Here is a 21,036-nt window from a genome sequence, read left to right as displayed (position 1 = left end):
AGACGGTCTCTGAATTAAGAGTAATGCTGTGAGAAGTTGTGATAAACAAAAAAATATATAAAGGAGACATTTCAAGAGAATATTCAGCAAGATTTCTCATTAATTGGGAACAAGGAAACAGCAACAAAAACATACAAGACACTCTCCTAGGGGTTGACTAAGCAGCAACTAGCTAAAAAGAGTGAACATTTGGTCTGACTTTTTACATTTAGTCTTGATCAACTGGGCATGAAAGCAAAGTTTGAAGTAGGGAAATGTAACAAAAGACTAAATAAATTCAGAAACAACTGTAAGGACATGAGAAGAATCAGGTCATTTCCCTAGATGATGAAGCAAAGGATTGATGAAGCCTATGAGAAGAAAAAAGTAAACCAAGTGGGAAAAAGAAGAAAAAAAATGGATAACCTTCAACTGCAGATCTTTGTGTTTTAGATAAAAAGAAATATTATAACTGACAAAATGAATCTCAATTATTTTTGATTCTCCAAAATTACTAAGGGACCAAAAATTCCTAAGGGTAAACTCGTAATGCACCCCACAGGATCAATATGCCTTGGTGCCCCAGGGTGATCAGGACTTGGAGATTCATTAAAATGTATCCCATGTAAAATGTTTAAAAAAATTGTTTTGGTTAGTTTTCTTTTGATTATCTTTTTGTTCATTTCTCTTCTGCAGTATCATGCAAGGTGTCTCCTGCACTTTGAATGAAAGTCAATAGGAGTGAAGCTTCTAGCTGAGTACAAACTGAATGTCTCCCTTATTCAGTGACATTAAATGGTTTCAGAAATAAGACCTTACTGTCAGGGTGTTAAGTAAAACCAATAATAGCCTTGCCAAAAGCCTGTGATGTTTGGGGTGGGTCAGTCTACTGAACCATTTAGACAAGTTAGCAAGATGCAATGAGTTTCTGACACTGGAGGGTATGGTTAGTGGTATATAATGTCTAGTTGTGTGGCATTGTCTTCCCATTATATGATGACTCCTTTTAAATTTTTCAATGATGTATTAGGAAAGTGCTACCAGTACAAGCGTTCCCACAAAACTTTTCAAAGAGCCATTAGTACTCTTTGCCTATTTGCTTGAAGTAAGCCATCAGTACCTCGGACTCTTAATTTTTCTGTCCTCTACTCTATGAACCTGAGGGGAGATGTATGCTATGAGTGTCCCATTTACTGTTGAGCACCCCAAAGTCTCTTGTTCTTTGCATATTAATCAAAAGAGCATCTTGATATCAATTATTATCTATTGCAAGTAGCTTCTCTTCATGGGTTGACAGATACATTGATCTGTGAGTATAGCATAACTCATTAAGATTCATTTTAATATATATACATTTAACAGAAGTTACCTAAGAAAAGAATGCCCCTTAATGTTTCTAACATTTCATGTGTCCTTTGGCCAGTGGTGCTTTTAGGCTAGAGGCAAACTTATTTCATAAATCACTCAATCACAGTAATTTAAACTTAAAGCACAATGTTAACCATAATAGTCTCCTTTAGTTGTACCTTGAGTCAAATTCTTGACTCTGCCGTAGGTACATTTCAATATTGAGATTTGATAACTATGAGGTTTTGGCACCCATATCAGAATTTATATATCTGCTTGAAGCATTTCTGATGCCTTAATTGTCAATGCAATCATCAAGAACAGAAGTGGGAAGGATCCAGGGAGAGCAGACAATACAATTGTTACCAAGTAGGAATCTGAAAATGAGAATGAAAACCAATGGCTTGCCTCATTTGGGGTCTTTTCCCTCTCTAGGATGGATTTTTGTTGTTGATGTTTGTTTGTTTGTTCATTTTCTTTTTGATTTTTTTTTTAAATTTTCTCTTGTCTTGCTTTGATTGCTTGGCTTTTGGTTTTGTTTAAGAGTGTTTTGGGTGAGAAGTTGGTTGTTTTTACATTTTAATTTTTGTTCAATTTTTGTTTCTTTGTTTTTGTGTACAGAAAAAAACATCTCTATGATTCTTGACTGATTTGTATAGAAGCACCAGTTTTTTTGCTTAATGTTATATAAGTTCCTTGTTCTGTACAGGGGTCTAATATTGCAAAACTACTTCAGCTAATGAATCAACCTGTTGGTAGACCTTAGATTTATAAGGTCTTATAATTGATCCTTTCACTTATAATTGGTTCTTTCTTGATATTGAAGGAGCCCAATGACCAGCACAAGTCCTGGTATGTCATGAGTCACTAGAAATAGACATTTGTCTACTTTGCCAGAGAAAATGAAAGAGATCCCTTCTATGAAGGGAAACTAGATGCTCTTGGACCTCTCATTCTAGCTTTTTTGTTGAGGATACGGAGTGGTGTATTTTATTCTGTTAATGCCTTTTACCTAAAATTAGGACATTATTGTTAGGGCATTGGAAGGTTGGAATGTTAGTCAAAGAAAGGGTCTGAATGCAGGCAATGGATATTCATCAGAAGCATCTGGTTTCTCTAAGCCAGCTGAAGACACAAGTACAGATTTCAGCAAGCACACAGACTTCCTGCAGTTTCATAATACTTCCTGAGACTGGTGTGGTGTAGATCACTTTGGAGAAGTTTGTAGTCCGTACATGATTTCTGGGTAGTGACAGGACAGATATAGCCTAAGGACAGAAGTTTAAATTAAGGAATTTAAAGTCAAATCTTATATTTAGAGCTTCCACCTCAGGAATATGACAATAGGCAGGGAGCTTCGGCTGTTGGTTGACATGACAGGAATATTTATCTGGAATATGTTTGACCTGTTACAGGTGGATGCATGTTCTGACTCCCTGAAACTTACATGAATTTTTATAAATGAGAGGTGGGGAGGGAGAGGGAGAGACAGAAGGAAAGAGAAAAGGGGAAAGAAAGAGAAACAGAACGAGAGGGAGAAAGAGAGAAACAGAGAGAGAGAGGCAGAGAGACAGAGAGAGACACAGAGAGAGAAAGAGACAGAGAGAGAGAGAGAGATCAATAAACTAACTTCTGGAGTAGACTGATATCTTTGGGTCATTGTAAAAGACAAAACTAAATTATTTGAGGTTAAAATATAACATTATTTCTTCTATCCAGAGTTTTGACAAATACACACATATAGATCAGACAGATATTATTAGTATGAGAAACATTTTTAAGTGTATACTTAAATAAAAAAAATTAAATTTTAAATTTTTGAGTTTGTTACTGCAATAATAGTAATCAGTGCTTGACCAAGACTAGTCTAATATGCTTACCTGAACTCTAGTGATTAACATATTAAAACTCTGAATATTGGAAGTATTAACATCATATATCAGTTTAAATTTTTATTTATTATTTTAATATTAATTATTCCCCCACTCTTACAACTTGCATTCATTTACCTTTAGTCATTTTCTTAGACCCTCAAGCTTTTCTATCCTCAGATCTCTACAACTTGTACTCCCTCAGACCTTTTGCTTTTTTGTTCAATAATTTTTTTTTTATTCACTTTACATCCCAATCAGAGCCTTCCTCCTCTCCTCCCAGTCCTACAACTACAAACACCACCATTACACCCTCCCCTTCTCTGCAGAGGAAGGGATGCTACCCCAAGAGTGCCACCCCACCCAGGGTCTAGTCCTAGCAGGACTATGCATATTTCTCTGGATAAGGCCCAACCAGGCAGTCCAGGTAGGATAAGAGGACTCAATGGCAGGAAACAGAGTCAGAGACAGCCCCCACTCCACTTGTTAGGGGACCCACATTAAAACCAAGCTGCACATTTGCTATAAATATGTAAGGTGCCCAGGTCCATCCCTTGCATGCTCTCTGATTGGTGGTTTGGTTTCTGTGTGTGCCCATGAGACCAGGTTTGTTGATTCTGTAGGCCTTTGTGTAGTGTCCTTGTCCTGTTCAGTTTATTCAATTCTATCCCCCACTCTTACACAAGGCTCCATGAGCTCTGCCTGATGTTTCGCTGTAGGCCTCTACAACTGTTTCCCACCACTGCTGGATGAAGCCTCTCCAGGGACAGTTATACTAGGTTCCTGTCTGCAACCATAGCAGAGTTTCATAAATAGTGTCAAGGTTTGGCTCTCTCATAAGGAATCGGTCTCAAGCTGTGGCAGTTATTAGTTAGCGGTTCTCTCTTTAGCTCTATATATACATTTACAGACAGGACAAATTTGGGGTTATAGGTTTTGTGGGTGGGTTAATGCCCCCTCCATTCTCTGCAAGTCCTGCTTGGCTACAGGAGGTGGTAACTTCAATCTCTATATCTCCCTCTGGTAGGGTCATACCTATAGACTCTAGATATCCTTTCCAGTCCCATGCCTCCAGCCAGTCACACAGATGATCCCCAGGGATTTCTATTCTCACTCTTATCATTTCCAGCACCACCCCCACTAACAACACCTGATCACCATCCCCTTTCCTCACCTTACCCCCTCTCTCACTAAGTTCCCTCTCTCTATTTGTCTCTGATGACTATTTTGTTTCCCCCTTCTGAGTGAGACTCTTGCATCCTTCTTTGGGTCCTCCTTATTGCCCAGGTTCTTTGGGTCTTTGGATTGTAGCATGGTTATCCTGCACTTCATGGCTAATGACCATATATACTGTCTGCAACCATACACATCTTTTGGGGTCTGGGTGACCACACTCAGGATGATATTCTCAAGTTCCATACATTTGCCTGTAAATTGCATGATATCTTTGTTTTAAATAGTTCAATAATATTCCATTGTGTAGATAATACCACATCTTCTTCACCCATTCTTCAGTTGAGGGACATCTAGATTGTTCTTTTCAGTTTCTGGCTATTTTGTACAATGCCTCAGTGAACACAGTTGAGCAAATGTCCCTGTGGTATAGTGTGAGGTCTTTTGGGTATATGAAGAGTGTTATAGGTGGGTTTGGGAATAGAATCGTTCCCAATTTTTTGAGAAATTGCAAACTGCTTTTCAAAGTAGTTGTACAAGTTTGCACTCCCACCAGCAATGGAATAGTTTTCTCCTTGATCCACATTTTCACCAGCATGTGCTGTCACTTGAGTTTTTGTTCTTAGCCATGAGATGGGTGTAAGATGAAATCTCAGAGTTATTTTGATTTTGCATATTCCTAATGACTAAAGAAGTTGAATAGGTTTTTTTTAAGAGCTTGTGTCCTTTAGAGATTTCTTTGTTGAGAATTGTCTGTTTAGCTCTGTACACCATTTTTATATTGAGTTATTTGGTTTGTTGGTGTTTAATTTCTTGAGTTCTTTATATATTTTGGATATTAGTCCTCTGTCAGAAATAGGGTTGATGAATAACTTTTCCCATTCTGTAGGCTGCCATTTTGTCCTATTGATCATATCCTTAGCCTTGCAAAAGTTTTTCAGTTTTATGATGTCCCATTTATTAATTTGTGATCTTAGTTCCTCAGCTATTGCTAGTGTTTTCAGAAATTTGTCTCTTGTGCCATTGACTTTAAGGCTCTTCTTCATTTTCTCATCTATTAGATTTACTGTATCCAATTTCTTTTTTTTTTTCTTTTATTGAATATTTTCTTTATTTACATTTCAAATGTTATCCCCTTTCCAGGTCTCCCCTCTAGAACACCCTGTCCCATCTCCCCTCCCCCTACCTCTCCCCTACCTACCCATCATCTGGCATTGCCCTACACTGGGGCATCGAACCCCCTCAGGCTGTCCAAATTTTATGTTGAAAGTTTTGATCCATGTGGACTTGGGTTTTGTGCAGGGTGATAAATATGGATCTACTTGCATTCTTCTGCATCCAGACATCCAGTAAGATGAGCACCATTTGTTGGAGATACTGCCCTTTTTCCATGGTATGGTTTAGACATCTTTCTCAAATGCCAAGTATCCATACCTGTGTTGGTTTATTTCTGGGTATTTGATCCTATTCCATTAATCAACCTTTCTTTTTGTCTCAATACCATGCAGATTTTATTACTATTGCTCTATAGTATAGCTTGATATCAGGGATGGTGATACCTCCAGAAGTTATTTTATTGGGCAGGATTGTTTTAGCTATCCTGGGTTCTTTGCTTGTTTGTTTCCCCATTAGTGTTGAGAATTGTTCTTTCAAGGTCTGTTAAGAATTATGCTGGAATTTTGAAGAGGATTGCATTGAATGTGTAAATTGCTTTTGGAAAAAAATGGCCATTTCATTTTTACTATGTTAATCCTACTAATAATCCATGATTATGGGATATCTTTTCATCCTCTGATATCTTCCTCAATTTCTTTCTTCAGACTTGAAATTCTTGTCACATAGATCTTTCACTTACTTGGTTAGAGTTATATGAAGTTATTTTACATTATTTTTGTCTATTCTAAAGGATTTTATTTTGCTAATTTCTTTCTCAGTCCATTTATTTATTAGAAACATCCAGGGTCACGGACAATCAGATGGCTAATGGCCAGTATAAGAACACATACAACAAAAGCCAATATGGCACCTTCAGAGCACTGATATCCTACTTCAATAAGTTTTAAATGTCCTGACACAACTGAAACACTAGAGATCTTTAATCCAATCTTATAATAATGATTGATTCCTTTAAAGAGAAAATGAAGAAATCCCTTAAAGATGTACAAGAAAATACAATCAAACAGGTAGAGGCCTTTAAAGGGAAAACAAATAATTCTTTTAAACAATACAGAAAAATACTACCAAACAGGTCAAGAAAATAAATAAAACTGTTCAAGATTTGAAAATAGAAATTGAAGCAATAAAGAAAACATATAATTATATTCCATTTATACGTAGAGATATACTGGAATTGGAGGTTATATTTTGTTTATGTACATACATATCTTTGCCTAAGTGCAACCATGTCTAAGTGCAATCACAGCTTTTAGCAAACATGTGTCTGGCAGGTGTCCTGGCTGTCTTGAACAAGATTTATTTACAGAAGCAGAAGCAGTGGTTCACATTGTGACTGTTATTGTGACAAACAGCAGTTTCCTTAAAATTTCACAAGAATCCCCCTTAACTTTCTATAAGTTTCCATCTGTCCTGGAGCCATTGGGGCTTTGAGGCTAGAGTCAATTTTGTCTCAGAGATCTCTTGATCACAGTAAGTTAAACTTAAAGCCTAAACTTATTCATCACATAGTAAAATTGTTTAGTCAAATTCTTTCCAATGGAGACATAGTAGATCCTTATATTCACATTTCTGCCCTCAAGTCTATGAGGTAAAAACCTGCTATAGGTTCCATTATCTTTAATGATATAAACTGCTGTTTGAGAGCAGAGAAAAAAAACCAAAGAGAAAAGGGTGTTTATTTCCCCTCCTTACTTCAGTCTTTTGAGAAGCAAACGAGCCTTTAAAATGAAGACTTCTATAAATAAATCATCCCAGAGGTTTTCTAACTGAAGTAGTGAGACCCTGTCTGAGATAGCCACATAAACCTTGTAAATGTACCTACTGTTAGTGGTGATTAAGATGTAGCTCAGTGGTTGAACACTTGCTTAGCATGAAAGAGAGTAGAGATATGGTGTCCCTAAACACAACTGAAAAATTTAAAATAAATATGTACATTTAAAAAATCTCTTAATTTTTCCATTTCTGAATATAATACAATCCAGCCTTTTGTACGTAAATCTTCATGATTTCCAAGGTGTAAGACTACCCTACTGCTAGTTGTTTCTTCAGTTTTCAATACTGAAAAAGGATATGAATGTTTTGGAAAACTCAGATAAACTATTTTCTCTACCCTAAAACAATGATCCATTAATCATACTTCACTATCTTTACTTCTGAAATTTCCTCCATAATTAATTTAATTTTGCATGAATGTGAAATAATTTCAACTCTACCCTACTTGACAGCAGTTTTAAAAAAAAAATATTTGTCATTTTAGTTCCTCTCATTATTGGTTTAAAAAACTGTGGGTAATATCCAGGAATGAAAGCAAATTCTATGCCAATTACTTACCACTCCAATCAATCCTCAGAAAATGTAAACCTCACAGGCCATAAGACTTTAGTTCCATAACAAATACAGAGTCTACTCAGGTAAAGATTCTTTTCATTAACATTTTCCTAAGTGCAATGTGGACATCCTTATACGGTAAATGAAAGAGTTTAGCATTGGACCCCCAATGGTATAAAAGATGGTAGATATTTGATCTTTATCTATAGATGCACTAGAAGGCTTAAGATACATGAAGGCTGAAGCTCCAAAGAAAAAAGAAACAGCTATCACATGGAAGCCATAGGTACTGAAGGCTTTTGACCTGCCTTCTGCAGAATGGATGCTGAGTATGTTGGAAAAGATCAAGGTCTAAGAAATAAAGAGAGTCAGGGTGGGAATTATCACATTGACACCCACAACAATGAAAACTTCCAACATATTGATTGTAGTGCTTGTGCAGGAAAGATTCAGGAGAGGAGGTATATCACATGCATAGTGATTGAGGATGTTGCCACCACAAAAGGTCAAGTTTAGCATACTATCAGTAAACACAATGGCTTCCAAAAACCCTATCATATACACACCCGCTGTCATCAAGAGGCAGACCTGATGGGACATGGTGACCCAGTAAAGAGAGGCAGCTGTAGCTCTGACTACTAGGTCAAGCCCAGCACGATACATTTTTTTCGCTAAAGAGGCATTTCTTAAAGCCATTCTTCCCTAGGTCATATCTGCAAGAACAGTAAAAATATAGTATTAAAATGAAATCTCAATCATCTTCAATCTACCACACTAAAGTAAGACTAAGAACCAGAATAGAAGAATAAATTCAAGTTCACAATTCTCTGTGCCTTTGTTTACTACTGACCTGCCCTCTGTGATCCTCTGGCCAGAAACTGCAGTTTCTGGCACTTAGCACCTCAACCCCAAAACAACAAAGGATTAAGTAAATAGCCTTTGTACTCTCTCAGCAGGAACTGCTGGGCCCTAACCCATGCTTGCTAGTCTGAGGTCTCAGGGAGGAAAAACACTTAAAGAAGTTATTATAAAGTTTATTACTAAGTGTAAAAAGTTTCCTATATGAAAGCTATCTAAGGGGAAAAGTGGAAAGATCCTAAGTGGGGAAAAGGAAAAAATTCTAATAAGGAAAAAGTTCTAAGGGAAAGAATTCTAGGCAGGGGAAAAGGAAAGGAAGGGAAGGATGGCTAACTAAGACTACTACTCTCTTTGTCTTCAGTACTTATGCATCTTTCAGAGTACATGGTCACATGTTACTAAGTTCATCACAAGTTCACACCAAAAATGAAATCATAAATTGAAATAGAAGTTTACAACAGAGAATGTTTACATGCATATCCATTAGAAATAATTATCTGGCTAAATATCCGTCACCTGCCTGGCTCCACGGGTTCACTGAAGGTTTAAAACTATAATGAAAAAATTAATAAAGTTTTGTATAGATAAACCCAGGCAATATTTTATCTTCTGTCTCAGCACCTATAATAAATCATGAGTTCCCTATTAGTGACCTATGGTTAATTGTTTTACAACCTCTTGGAGTGTGCTCTGAGTAGGAGAAAGTCTGGTTACTATCTAAAAGCAATTAACTGATGACACTTGGGAGACTGGCAGAGTTTTCGTTGCAGTTTTGACTATCGGAAAAGGACCTAATAGCAATCCTGTTATAAAAGAGCTTAATAATCGTTGATATAATTTTAGGAATTCTTATAGGATCATCATTAAGACTTAAGAAGTCATCTATTTGTCTACACAGCAGTGCTACAAGACAGTACATCTTCATGGATCTGCAGGGATCTGCTCCAAAGGGGTGTGCTATTGCTTAGTGATGGTTATATTTGTTTAATAATAATAATGATAATAATAATAATAATAATAATAATAATAGGAGAAGCATATTAATAGCAGGAATCTTTCCTAAAATAAGTCCATTACAGCCTTGCTGAATGAGGGCTCACTTGTCACAGATTATATAATAATCCAAGGCAAGCCATTTCAGGATGATCACCTGATAATTATTAGCTTGTTCCATTATGGCTCCTGACAGTTTTCCAACTACATCTGAGCATGAAGATTTACTTTCCCAATAGAATTATTTGGGTTATGCTCAAAAAGTTTTTTCATATATAACTAAGAATCTGCTTCTAAATCCACTACTCTATTCCATCAACCCATTTTGACAGCAAGAGGAATATATAATTATCACTGCTTTATGCCAATTCTGAAAAGCACTTAGTATTGCCCCTCTGCCCTTTAAGGAACCCCTAGAGAGCAATTTCAAGAGATAATAAGACTTGGGAAATATTTATTATGGCAAATGACTATGAGAGATACAATGAGGATTAGGAATCAGTGATGATGCTCAGTCATTGCTTGGAGCATCTCAGGGTAAACCTACCTTTGCCTGAGCAAGACAGTGCCCAAAAAGACACCCTAGCCATAGTGTGGCATCAGCCCTGTATATTCCAGGTGCTGCTACTGACAAGGAGCTAAGCAGGATGGCCTAAGGCCAATGTTCAAATGATATGCTAAACCCTAAGGTTGTTTCTAATTGGTAGTAGAATGTACCATATATCCAATGATTATTAATTGTAATGTTTTTGGTTGGTTTAGTATAGTAAGAACTACATACTAGAGTTTTCACTATTTCATTTCTTTCTATATGCTATAATATGAACAGCCCTCCTGTATTACAATAAAGAGATGAATGTGGGGGAGGATTCTTCTATTGTGCCAGTACACATGCAGATGTGTGAGCGTGTGTGTGTGTGTGTGTGTGTGTGTGTGTGTTTCTGTGCAATCCTATTACTGCTGGTTAGACAAAAAGCAGTTTTATGTGCTCTCTTCTGTAATACAGAATCTAGGCTTACTGGGGATCTCAAAGACAGGTGACACATGCTACATATCTTATCATGTGTTGAAGACTAGAAAGTCAAAACAGTGGAACAGAGGGACATGATTAGGCAGCTGTGGTTCTGCTAGAAGATTTGCACAGCTCATCACACATTTCTCCATGCTTATGCCTAGAGGAGCTGACAATGCTGACAGTAGTGAGGATACCTCTGTAAAACACCTCACTGTTTCTGGAACAAATATGTTATTTGAACATTTGTTAATACAATAACTACTGACATTTTTTTCTAAATGAGCAATAAAAAGGCCATAAATATATTACTACCTGAGTGACACAAACTTGTTCATTTTGAAATTTATAAAAAGTGACAGAAACACAGAAACAAAACTGATACAAGATTATCTGAAAGAAAAATTATTAAGCCAATTCTTTTGAAGGGAAGATATGGCAACTGGTGTAAATCATACATACATCCATGAAAAAAAAAAAAAACAGCTCTCTATGTACAACATCACAGAAAAGTTAAGGTCCTTCAACTTCTTTACATGTTTCTACATCTAAAAAAAAAATAGGTATCTCTGGAATTTCATCAGGTCATCCATCAGTGCAATTGTCACATCATTGCTTTGCAGACTATAGATTAGAGTATTGTACATGGCACTACACTAGTATAGAAAACAGAAAAAAAAACCCTGATCAATACTAGATGAGTATTTAAAATATATAAATACTACAAACTTCGTGATGAGACAAAGGCAATGATGTGAGAGCCACAGGGACTGGAGGTTTGTACTGTTCTTGAGTACATTTGATGTAGCATCACATACACTATATGATGTATAAGGCTGCCCACAGAGTTTGGATACAAAGTATATATCTTTCAGAACTTTCTGTAGTTCCTAGTATGCATTCATATCTCCGTTGTTTTGTTGGGTATCTCCATTTCCCTATAATGACTAACAAGAAGGAAAATTCCTCTAAGGAAGAAACCATACAGTTCTTTGGACACATATGCAAGGCTTTGGATACCAAACTGAAGAATTCATGAGATGAGGAGAGATAGTTGGCGCCATAAGCTTTATACACTATACCCTAGCATCTCTATAGAGTGTACTCCATTCTAGGTGCACAGAGGATGAATAAAGAATAAGAAATTAGTTTACAAAGATTATGTTACGTGTGAGACAGAAATAGTAAATTTGTGTGTTACTTACATTATAGGTTAAATATGAAAAATGCCTCTCAGTATTATTACACATAAAATCGTTATACCTACAGCACACATCAGTTTCTGTGAAGGGACAAATGATGTTATTCTGTTCCTGAAGTATCACCTGGAGCTGCAAAGTCTGTCTTGTTACCAGATTAAGAATACAGCCAACACAGCAAAGATTCAAATGCAAGAAACAGAAACAATCAGAGATCATATTGCTGAGTTTACTGCTAGTCTGTAAACTAGTTGGACTGTCTCAGCCACATGAATGAGATGAATAGAGACTTGATTAACTCAGTCTGCCTCCCTCCCTTCCGAGAACTTGGTGCTGACTCCCCATATGTGTTTCCACATTCCTGTAGGAGGCTTTTGCTCTGAACATGTCAGTGACAGTCATAGAATCTTTTCCATTTACCAGATCAAAGAAACATAACACACACACACACACACACACACACACACAGTGTTCCAGGAATTACTATGCAGTAGAGATCATACAATTAGTTAATGATTCAAAGAGGATATGAAAGAAAGATACAGACTTGATAGCAGGATCACCACGCTAGAGAGCAGATGCCATTAGCTTGAGACTTATACGGTTCATCTGGACTTCATTAAATATTAACAGTAGGTCTCCTTTAAGACTTCCTTATGGTGATAAATTAGGAAGGGAAGAAATAACAGTACTCATGTTTGCATCCCAGTTTATGATAGTTGATGTGAATGTCATACTAGGAATTATAAAATTTTTTGAATATGGGTGATAGGACCTTTTGCAGTTATAGAGAGGCAAATATAGCTAATGCCAGTAGAGTCGAATAATTCCTACAAAAATATATATACTGTGTATCATTTATTATACTATTTACATTTTAATTCTCTATTTATGTAGTCAAGTATGCATACTTAGGAATTTAGAGGAAAACTTGGACTTTGGTTTTTAAACAATAACACTGTGTGGTAAAACTAATTATTCTTTAAAATGCACTTCGATTTTGTTATTCTGACCAATGAGTATTTCTTTACATTGAACAGATTAAAGTCAAATCAGCACACTGGGACAGAGGCCATTGGTAGAGTGCCCCACTGTATCCCATTGTCATATCCAAAGGAGCTGCAGTCAATCCAAAATAAGTTATTTTCATCTCTTCATTTTCCTGCCAATATCTACTCCTTCTGGCTCTTAAAATCTTTCTGCCCAATCTTCCAAGAACTTGCCTGCACCTTGGGGTGAGGAAGTATGATGTAGATGTCCCAATCACAGCTTAGTGTCAGTTGTCCCTTACCACTCTTTCATCCTATCCTCCCTCCCTAACAACCAAGCAAAACCCCTTCGAATGTACTAACCACTAGTTTCCACCCCTCAAAGGCCGCAGTGTCAGCAGACAGCTTCTGAGGACCATAACAAAGACAACAGCCACTCTGCTCTAATCTCCTACCTAGTAAACCACCTAGTATTCTGAAAATGCATTGTTTTTTTTTTTTTTTTTTTTACTTTTTCCTTTGTTCTGTTACTATGGAAAGCCTTCATAAAATTGTTACCGCATGGTATTTGCAGCAACCTGAATCCATGTCTCTGAGCTGCAGTCGATTCAAAATTAAACAATCTCTTCGCACTGAGAACAGTACTCATTTACTAAACCAGGATTGGTTTTTGTTTTGTTTTAAATAGCTCACAATGCCCCCAAGTGGACAAGATGTGAACATTTTCAGACTTCCTTTTGGTAACTTCCTTGATGGAAACTGTAGCTTTTCCATCAGGGATTTTTCTATTCCTTGACTAATTAATTCCCAGAAATAATGACTCTGAGACTAAATGTTTATTAATAAATGCTTAGGTAATAAGCTTCAGATTGTTGTCTGACTAGCTGCTAACTTATTATCTTTTTCTTCTAACCTGAGTTTTGTAATCTGGCTGGTTTCCTCTCCATGTCTTCTTATGTTCATCTCCTCAGCCTTCCATTGCAAATCTCTCCCTATCCTTTTATTTATTTATTTATTTATTTATTTATTTATTTATTTTATTTATTTATTTATTTATTCCCTTTACATACCAATCACAGGCCCCCTCCCTCCTCTCCTCTCAGTCTTGCCCTTACAAATCTCTAACCTCATTACCCTTTACCCTTCTCCTCAGAGAGGTAGAAGCACCTTTGGGACCACCCCACCCTGGGACATCTAGTACCAGCACGACTAAGAACATCCTCTCCCACTGAGGTCCAAGCAGGCAGTACAGTTGGGAGAAGAAGATGCAATCGCAGGCAACAGAGTCATAGACCAGCCCTCTTCCAATTGTTAGGGGACCTACATAAAGACCATTTGCACAAATGTGTAGGGGGCCTAAGTCCAGCCCTTACTTGTTCTTTAGTTGGTGATTCAGAATCTGTGAGCCCCCATTGGCTCAAGTTAGTTAACGCTGTAGGTTTTCTTGGGTGTCTTTGATACCCCCCATACACACACACACACACACACACACACACACACACTAGATGTTATGAATCAAATGGGCCTAACAAATATCTGTAGAACATTTCACACAAACACAAAAGAATATACTTTCTTTTCAGGCCCTCACAGAACCTTCTCCAAAATTGAACATATAATTGGTCACAAAGCAAGTCTCAAATGATACAAGAAAATTGAAATAACCCCCTTGCAACTTATCGGACTTCCATGGACTAAAGCTGGCCTTCAACAACAAAAGAAACAACAGAAACCCCACAAACTCATGGAAACTGAGCAACATTGTACTCAACGGTCACTGGGACATGGACAAAATAATAAAAGAAATTAAAGGCTTTCTAGAATTCAATGAAAATGGAGGAACAACATAACCAAACTGACAGGACACAATGAGAGCACTCCAAGGATGCAAATTCATATAGCACTAAGTGCCTTCATGAGGAAATTGGAAAGTTCTCATATTTAAAGTATACCTGAGAGCTCTAGAAAAAAAGAAGCAAACAAGAAGAACAAAAGGCAGGAAATAATTTAACTCGGGGCTGATATATATCAATTAGAAACAAAGAAAACAATACAGAGTCAGCTGGTTCTTTGAGAAAATCAACAAGATAGACAAAAAACCTTTAGCCAAACTAACTAAAAGGCAGAGAGACAGCATCCAAATTAACAAAATCAAAAATGAAAAGACATAACAACAGACATTGAGGAAATACATGGAATCATTGGGTCTTACTTCAAAAGCCTGTACTCCACAAAATTGGAATAACCAAAACAAAATAGATGATTCTCTAGATAGATACAACTTACCAAAGTTAAATCAAGATCTGGTAAACTGTCTAAATAGTTCTGTATCTGCTAAGGAAATAGAAGCAGTCACAATAAGTTTCCCAACCAAAAAAAAAAGCTGAAGGGCCAGATGGTTTTAGTGCAGTTTCAAATGGGAGCTACAATACTACTCAAACTATTTCACAAAATAAAAACAGAAGGAACACTGCCAAACTCATTCTATGAGACCACAGTCAGCCTGATCTCTCCTTATTCTAACCTAAGTTCAGCCTCATGATTGGTGTACCTCCATGTTAATTCCTGACCTGACTTTCCTTTAATATTCTCTTCTCTTCTCTCTCTCTCTCTCTCCTCTCTCTCTCTCTCTCTCTCTCTCTCTCTCTCTCTCTCTCTCTCTCTCTCTCTCTCTCTCTCCTCTCTCCTCTCTCTCTCCTCCTCTCTCTCTCCTCCTCTCTCTCTCCTCCTCTCTCTCTCCTCCTCTCTCTCTCCTCCTCTCTCTCTCCTCCTCTCTCTCTCCTCTCTCTCTCCTCCTCTCTCTCTCCTCCTCTCTCTCTCCTCCTCTCTCTCTCCTCCTCTCTCTCTCCTCCTCTCTCTCTCTCCTCCTCTCTCTCTCCTCCTCTCTCTCTCCTCCTCTCTCTCTCCTCCTCCTCTCTCTCTCCTCCTCTCTCTCTCCTCCTCTCTCTCCTCCTCTCTCTCTCCTCCTCTCTCCTCTCTCTCTCTCTCTCTCCTCTCTCTCTCCTCCTCTCTCTCTCCTCCTCTCTCTCTCCTCCTCTCTCCTCCTCTCTCCTCCTCTCTCTCTCCTCCTCTCTCCTCTCTCTCTCCTCCTCTCTCCTCCTCTCTCCTCCTCTCTCCTCCTCTCCCCTCTCCCCTCTCCCCTCTCCCCTCTCCCCTCTCCCCTCTCCCCTCTCCCCTCTACCCTCTACCCTCTACCCTCTACCCTCTCCCCTCTCATCTCTCTCTGTTCCACCCTCTATTTGCTGCCTAAGTTCACTGGCCATCAGCTTTTCTATTGACATGCAATGCTTATAAGTTATTCCCTATTCCCTCTACAGTGCCTGTGGTTTTAACAAATCTGATTTTTACATTGTTTTGAATTCTAAGTAAACCCTGTAGCTTCTCCTGCTTTGAGTTAACTTGAAAATCACTAATCTAGGCTTTTTTTGCAGGTGAACAACGTAATATGTATTCCCTCGCTTCGCTTTGCTATAAATACCTTCCTGGTTTGTGGATTATAATGATGATGGTGGCCTGATAACTTGATATAGACTTTTGCTGAAAGCACAGACTCTTTGGTTGGGCCTGTGGATTGTTGTGGGTGATGAAGTAGGTGATGAAGTAGGTGATGAAGTAGGGCATAAACATGACACTTCAGCCTTTGCACTGTTTGTTTGCTCAGAAGCCATTTTGGAAACTATCATTTCTATCTCTGGGAGCCTAGATTTGTATTCTCTACTCAAATGGCTATCTTCCTTCTTCTCACAATCATAGTCCCCCAATTTATCTTTCAGGTGAACAATACGAGTCAGTTTAGAAGACATTGGCACTTACATATGTGCAATTATTATCATCAACTTAAAACTATATTTCTTTAAAAAAAATGCATCTTTCCAAAGTTTCAGGCTATATTACACTTTTACTTTTTTTTTCCTCTTTATTACAGTTGGGTTTTTTGTCGTTTTTGTTTTTAGTCTAATTTACCTGTTTGCTTGACATTGGTTTGATGGTTGATTGGGTGATTTTTTTGATGTGTTGGTTGGTTTGTTCATTTTGAAAGACACCGTTTCCTTATATATCACGTGCTGGTTTGTAGCTCAGTATGTAATTTTAAATAAGGACTCGAATTGATCATCTTTCTGCTTCAGATTCCCATCCATGGGACTACACTATGTAATACAATATGTACACCACAACTGGTAGGTTTGTTTGTTCATTTGTTGCACATTTTTAGTTTTTCTCACTATAGGCTCTTATGAATATGATGTAGCTGGGCCTGATGATTCATTCCAATAATCCTAACAACTCTAGATGCTGCATTCAAGACCTATCTGGACACCAGGTGGGGCTGGAGGTATTATGGGTAACTCATTGAGAAATAGTATAATACCCAAAATTAAAATGAGGAGTGGCTATATGTAGCACAACAAAAAACCACCTCATGACATGTGTACAGCCATATGTTTAATACCTGATATGCAAAGATTTGAAATTTGTAAGTGCCATAAAAATTAAAAACCTAAATAGCGCAATAAACCTATGATTTAAACAAAAGGAGATAATTTTCTTGCAGTTCTGGCTTCCAGAAGTATATATATCATCAAGTGTTGCTTCTGTGTCTGGTCTTCTGAGGTTTCTTCTTTCTTTGGATTACAGATGACTGTGCTTTTGCTGGTCTCTTCTGGTTCTTCCTATGTGTATGTTCATTCTTAATGCATATGTGTCCCCATTTTCTTTTCGTATAAGGACACTAGTCAGATTGGTTTAGGGATAACCTTAACATTGCAAATTTATTTAAACTCATCACATTATTTAGAGCCTAGTACTGTTACAGTCAGTCCACTGTTCTGGGGAATGGGACACCAATAACTCATCTATGAAGAAAGTGAAGACAGCGAGGAACTACACTGAGACAGAAACATCAAGATTAGTAAGACTTGATGTGTTTCATATCACTAAGAGACAAAAAGGAGACTGTCAGCCTACACTGGCATGAATTCACCTACTGCTTAGAATTTCTACTTTATTCTTATTAAGACAGTCCATTTATATATATACATGTACACTCCTGTTTTACAGATGGCTCAACAATGTATCTTGTCTTCAGAAATAAACCTTTTAATATTACACTATCTTGTTGAGTGAGTCTCAGATTTAATGACCTAGCTTATGTGACTTGTGGTTATCTTCATCTCCGGGGCAAAATTGCTTTGCGTTAAATGAATAAATAAATAAGTAAGAATGGTGCTATTTCTCCAACAAAATCTTCACAAACTGGATGTATATTCATGGATATTGGTGCTTGTCTGGCATGGGAGGATACTACATTCATTCCCTATACAACAAAAACATATGTTTCTTTAGCTACTTTTCAATATGCCCTTGGTTCTTTTCTCCATATGCTTATTCATATATGTTATTGGTGATAAATTATATTTGCACTCTGTATTATAGTTTGATCTCACAACTATATTGTTAAATATATTTTTCATAAATATATACTATTCTTAAATGATCTTGAGTTAACCCTATGTGTATATAAACACAAATTCTCCCAGAAATCAATAGCAGTGACAGTGACACCAACAGCTATGATCAGTTGCTTACACAGATACTAACAACGGCAGTTATGTTGGAACTTCCAGCAGGTCATCATCAACACAGAAGGTGTAAACATGGAGTAGTGGCACATGCCTATAATCTCAGTACTCAAGAGACAAAGTCAAGAGGATAATAATTTCCTGGCCATACTAGGCTACACAATACAATCCTTTCTCGAGGGGGAAAAAAGTGAGTATATTGTTTTTGTCCATACTTCTTTGCTTGTAAACATACATTGAAGAAAGTCCTTGGTCTCTTACCAGGCCTCTGGCTTCTGCTACTCTATTAATACTGGAACCTCTCAGGGATTCCTTTTAGGTATTCTATTATTACCCTGTATCAGGGACATCCTGTAGTTTTGGATCTGTAGGACTAGTCCCTTCATGCACTCCAGCAGGTAGATGTTGGGGTGGGCCAATTAAAAGTCTTGGAAGTAGGCCTAAGAGATACCTCAGCTGGTCAAACCTCAGGATTTCCAGCTCCAGTGTTTTCTACTTAAATCCTTGTGATTTCTAAGGGTAGCCACAAAAAAAAGTGTTTGATCAGTTTTCAACATTGAAAAAAAGATATAAATGGTTTTGAGAAATTACAGAATAAACTAGTCTCTGTAGTAGACAGGATAATGGATTAATCATGCTTTATTTTCTTTACTTCTGAATTTTCCATATAATTAACTTAAATTTGAATAATATTAACTATATTTAAATCCAAATTGTTCTCATTATACTTTTTAAATTTTGATCTTACTTTAATTTTTTTTTTTTTTTTTTGGCTATTGCTGATTTAAAAGGCTATAGTTTAAATCTAGGGTCTTGTACTTATGAGCAAATCCTTAATCACTAAGCAATCTCTACAGTCCTCTCTGTAATTGTAAACCACACATGCTCTAAGATTTTACCCTCATACCAAATACAGATTCTACTTAAATAAATATGCTTCTCTTCAAAGTTTTTCTCAGAGCAATATGGACATCTTTATTTCTTATACTGTAAATAAAAGGATTCAACATTGGGCCCACAATGGTATAAAAGATGGTAGATACTTTATCTTCATCCTCAGATGCACTAGAAGGCTTAAGATACATGAAGGCTGCAGCTCCAAAGAAAAGAGAAACAGCTATCACATGGGAGCCACAGGTACTGAAGGCTTTTGACCTACCTTCTGCAGAATGGATGCTAAGGATGTTGGAAAGGATCAATGTGTAAGAAATAAAGATAGTCAGGGTGGGCATAATTACATTAAAACCTACAACAAGGTAAACAACTAGCTCATTGATGAAAGTGCTTGTGCAGGAGAGCTTTAGAAGAGCATTTATTTCACACATGTAGTGATTGATGATGTTGCCATCACAGAATATCAGGCGTACCATACTGGCAGTATGAGCCATGGCTTCCACAAACCCCATCACATACACACCCACTGTCATCAAGAGGCAGACCCGATGAGACATGGTGACCTGATAAAGCAGGGGCTTACAGATGGCAGCATATCTGTCATAGGCCATTGCTGTCAAAATGTAGCATTCATCAATAACAAAGAAGCAGAAGAAAAAGAGCTGAGTCATGCACTCAGCATGAGAGATGATGTTCTGCTTCACAAAACCCACCAGCATTCTGGGGATTATGACAGAGGAGTAGCAGAGATCTGTGAAGGAAAGGTTGAAGAGAAAGTAGTACATGGGGGTGTGCAGGTGAGGATTCAACACAATCAGAACAATCAAGCCCAGGTTCCCCATCACAGATAACACATAGATTCCCAAGAAGAGGAAGAAGAGGGGCAGCTGGAGCTCTGGCTGCTGTGTCAAGCCCAGCAGGATGAATTGTGTCACTGAAGAATCATTTCTTAAAGCCATTCTTCCCCAGGTCATATCTGTGAGAACAGTAAAAGTCATAACATTACAATAAAACCCAAGAGCTATCCAAGCTACCCTTTTAAAGGGAAACTAAGATGGAGAAAAGAAAGGTAAAATCAAGCTTATTCTTTCCTGTGCCTCTGTTTTCTACATTCTATCAGAGCTAAGTTACAGAAATAACCATAAATTTATGGAAAGCTATTTCTTTAGGAATAATATTTAGGGTGCCAATGGCCCACTACAAGTACAAGGATAAAATCAAAAGGGAAAACATAGGCACATGAAGAGACTCACTAACTCTGTCAGAAGTGGTTTGGGAGAAAAAAAATAGCCACATGTGTGCATTCAGTACTTACTTTTTTGCACAGACTTCACAAGTGACCCTACGGCATTGATGAGCTATAAGGTGTATAGCCCAGAAAAATAATGTTCTTTTCTACTGTTACTACATTTGACTCTCTGGTAATAAGAAAAATTCATTTTTGACTGGAGATCCAGAGCCCTCATTCTCCCTGATTAAGAAAAGCCATGGGTTGTAGATCATGATCTTTGATGGTAGTGTTGCCCAGAATGTCTTCTCTAGATCAGAAGTTGGTAAAGAGCGTCTCTTAATGTCATAAGAAATGCCTGTTAATGACCCAAGAGAGTTTTATGAGTCTGTAATTATAGAGATCTAATT

The 21,036-nt window shown here is 37.4% G+C and overlaps 1 protein-coding gene across 1 annotated transcript; it reads right to left on the bottom strand.

Moving 5' to 3' along the window:
* Positions 1 to 19,169: 19,169 nt before the first annotated feature.
* Positions 19,170 to 20,372, bottom strand: LOC143438795 (olfactory receptor 8B8-like). Its single transcript, XM_076924483.1, has one exon. The coding sequence runs from the start codon at positions 20,370 to 20,372 to the stop codon at positions 19,428 to 19,430; it is 945 nt and encodes a 314-aa protein (XP_076780598.1). The 3' UTR covers positions 19,170 to 19,427.
* Positions 20,373 to 21,036: the final 664 nt, after the last annotated feature.

Source organism: Arvicanthis niloticus, chromosome 26 (genome assembly GCF_011762505.2).
Source record: "Arvicanthis niloticus isolate mArvNil1 chromosome 26, mArvNil1.pat.X, whole genome shotgun sequence".
Classification (NCBI taxonomy): domain Eukaryota; kingdom Metazoa; phylum Chordata; class Mammalia; order Rodentia; family Muridae; genus Arvicanthis; species Arvicanthis niloticus.
This window is presented reverse-complemented; position numbering and strand designations above follow the sequence as displayed.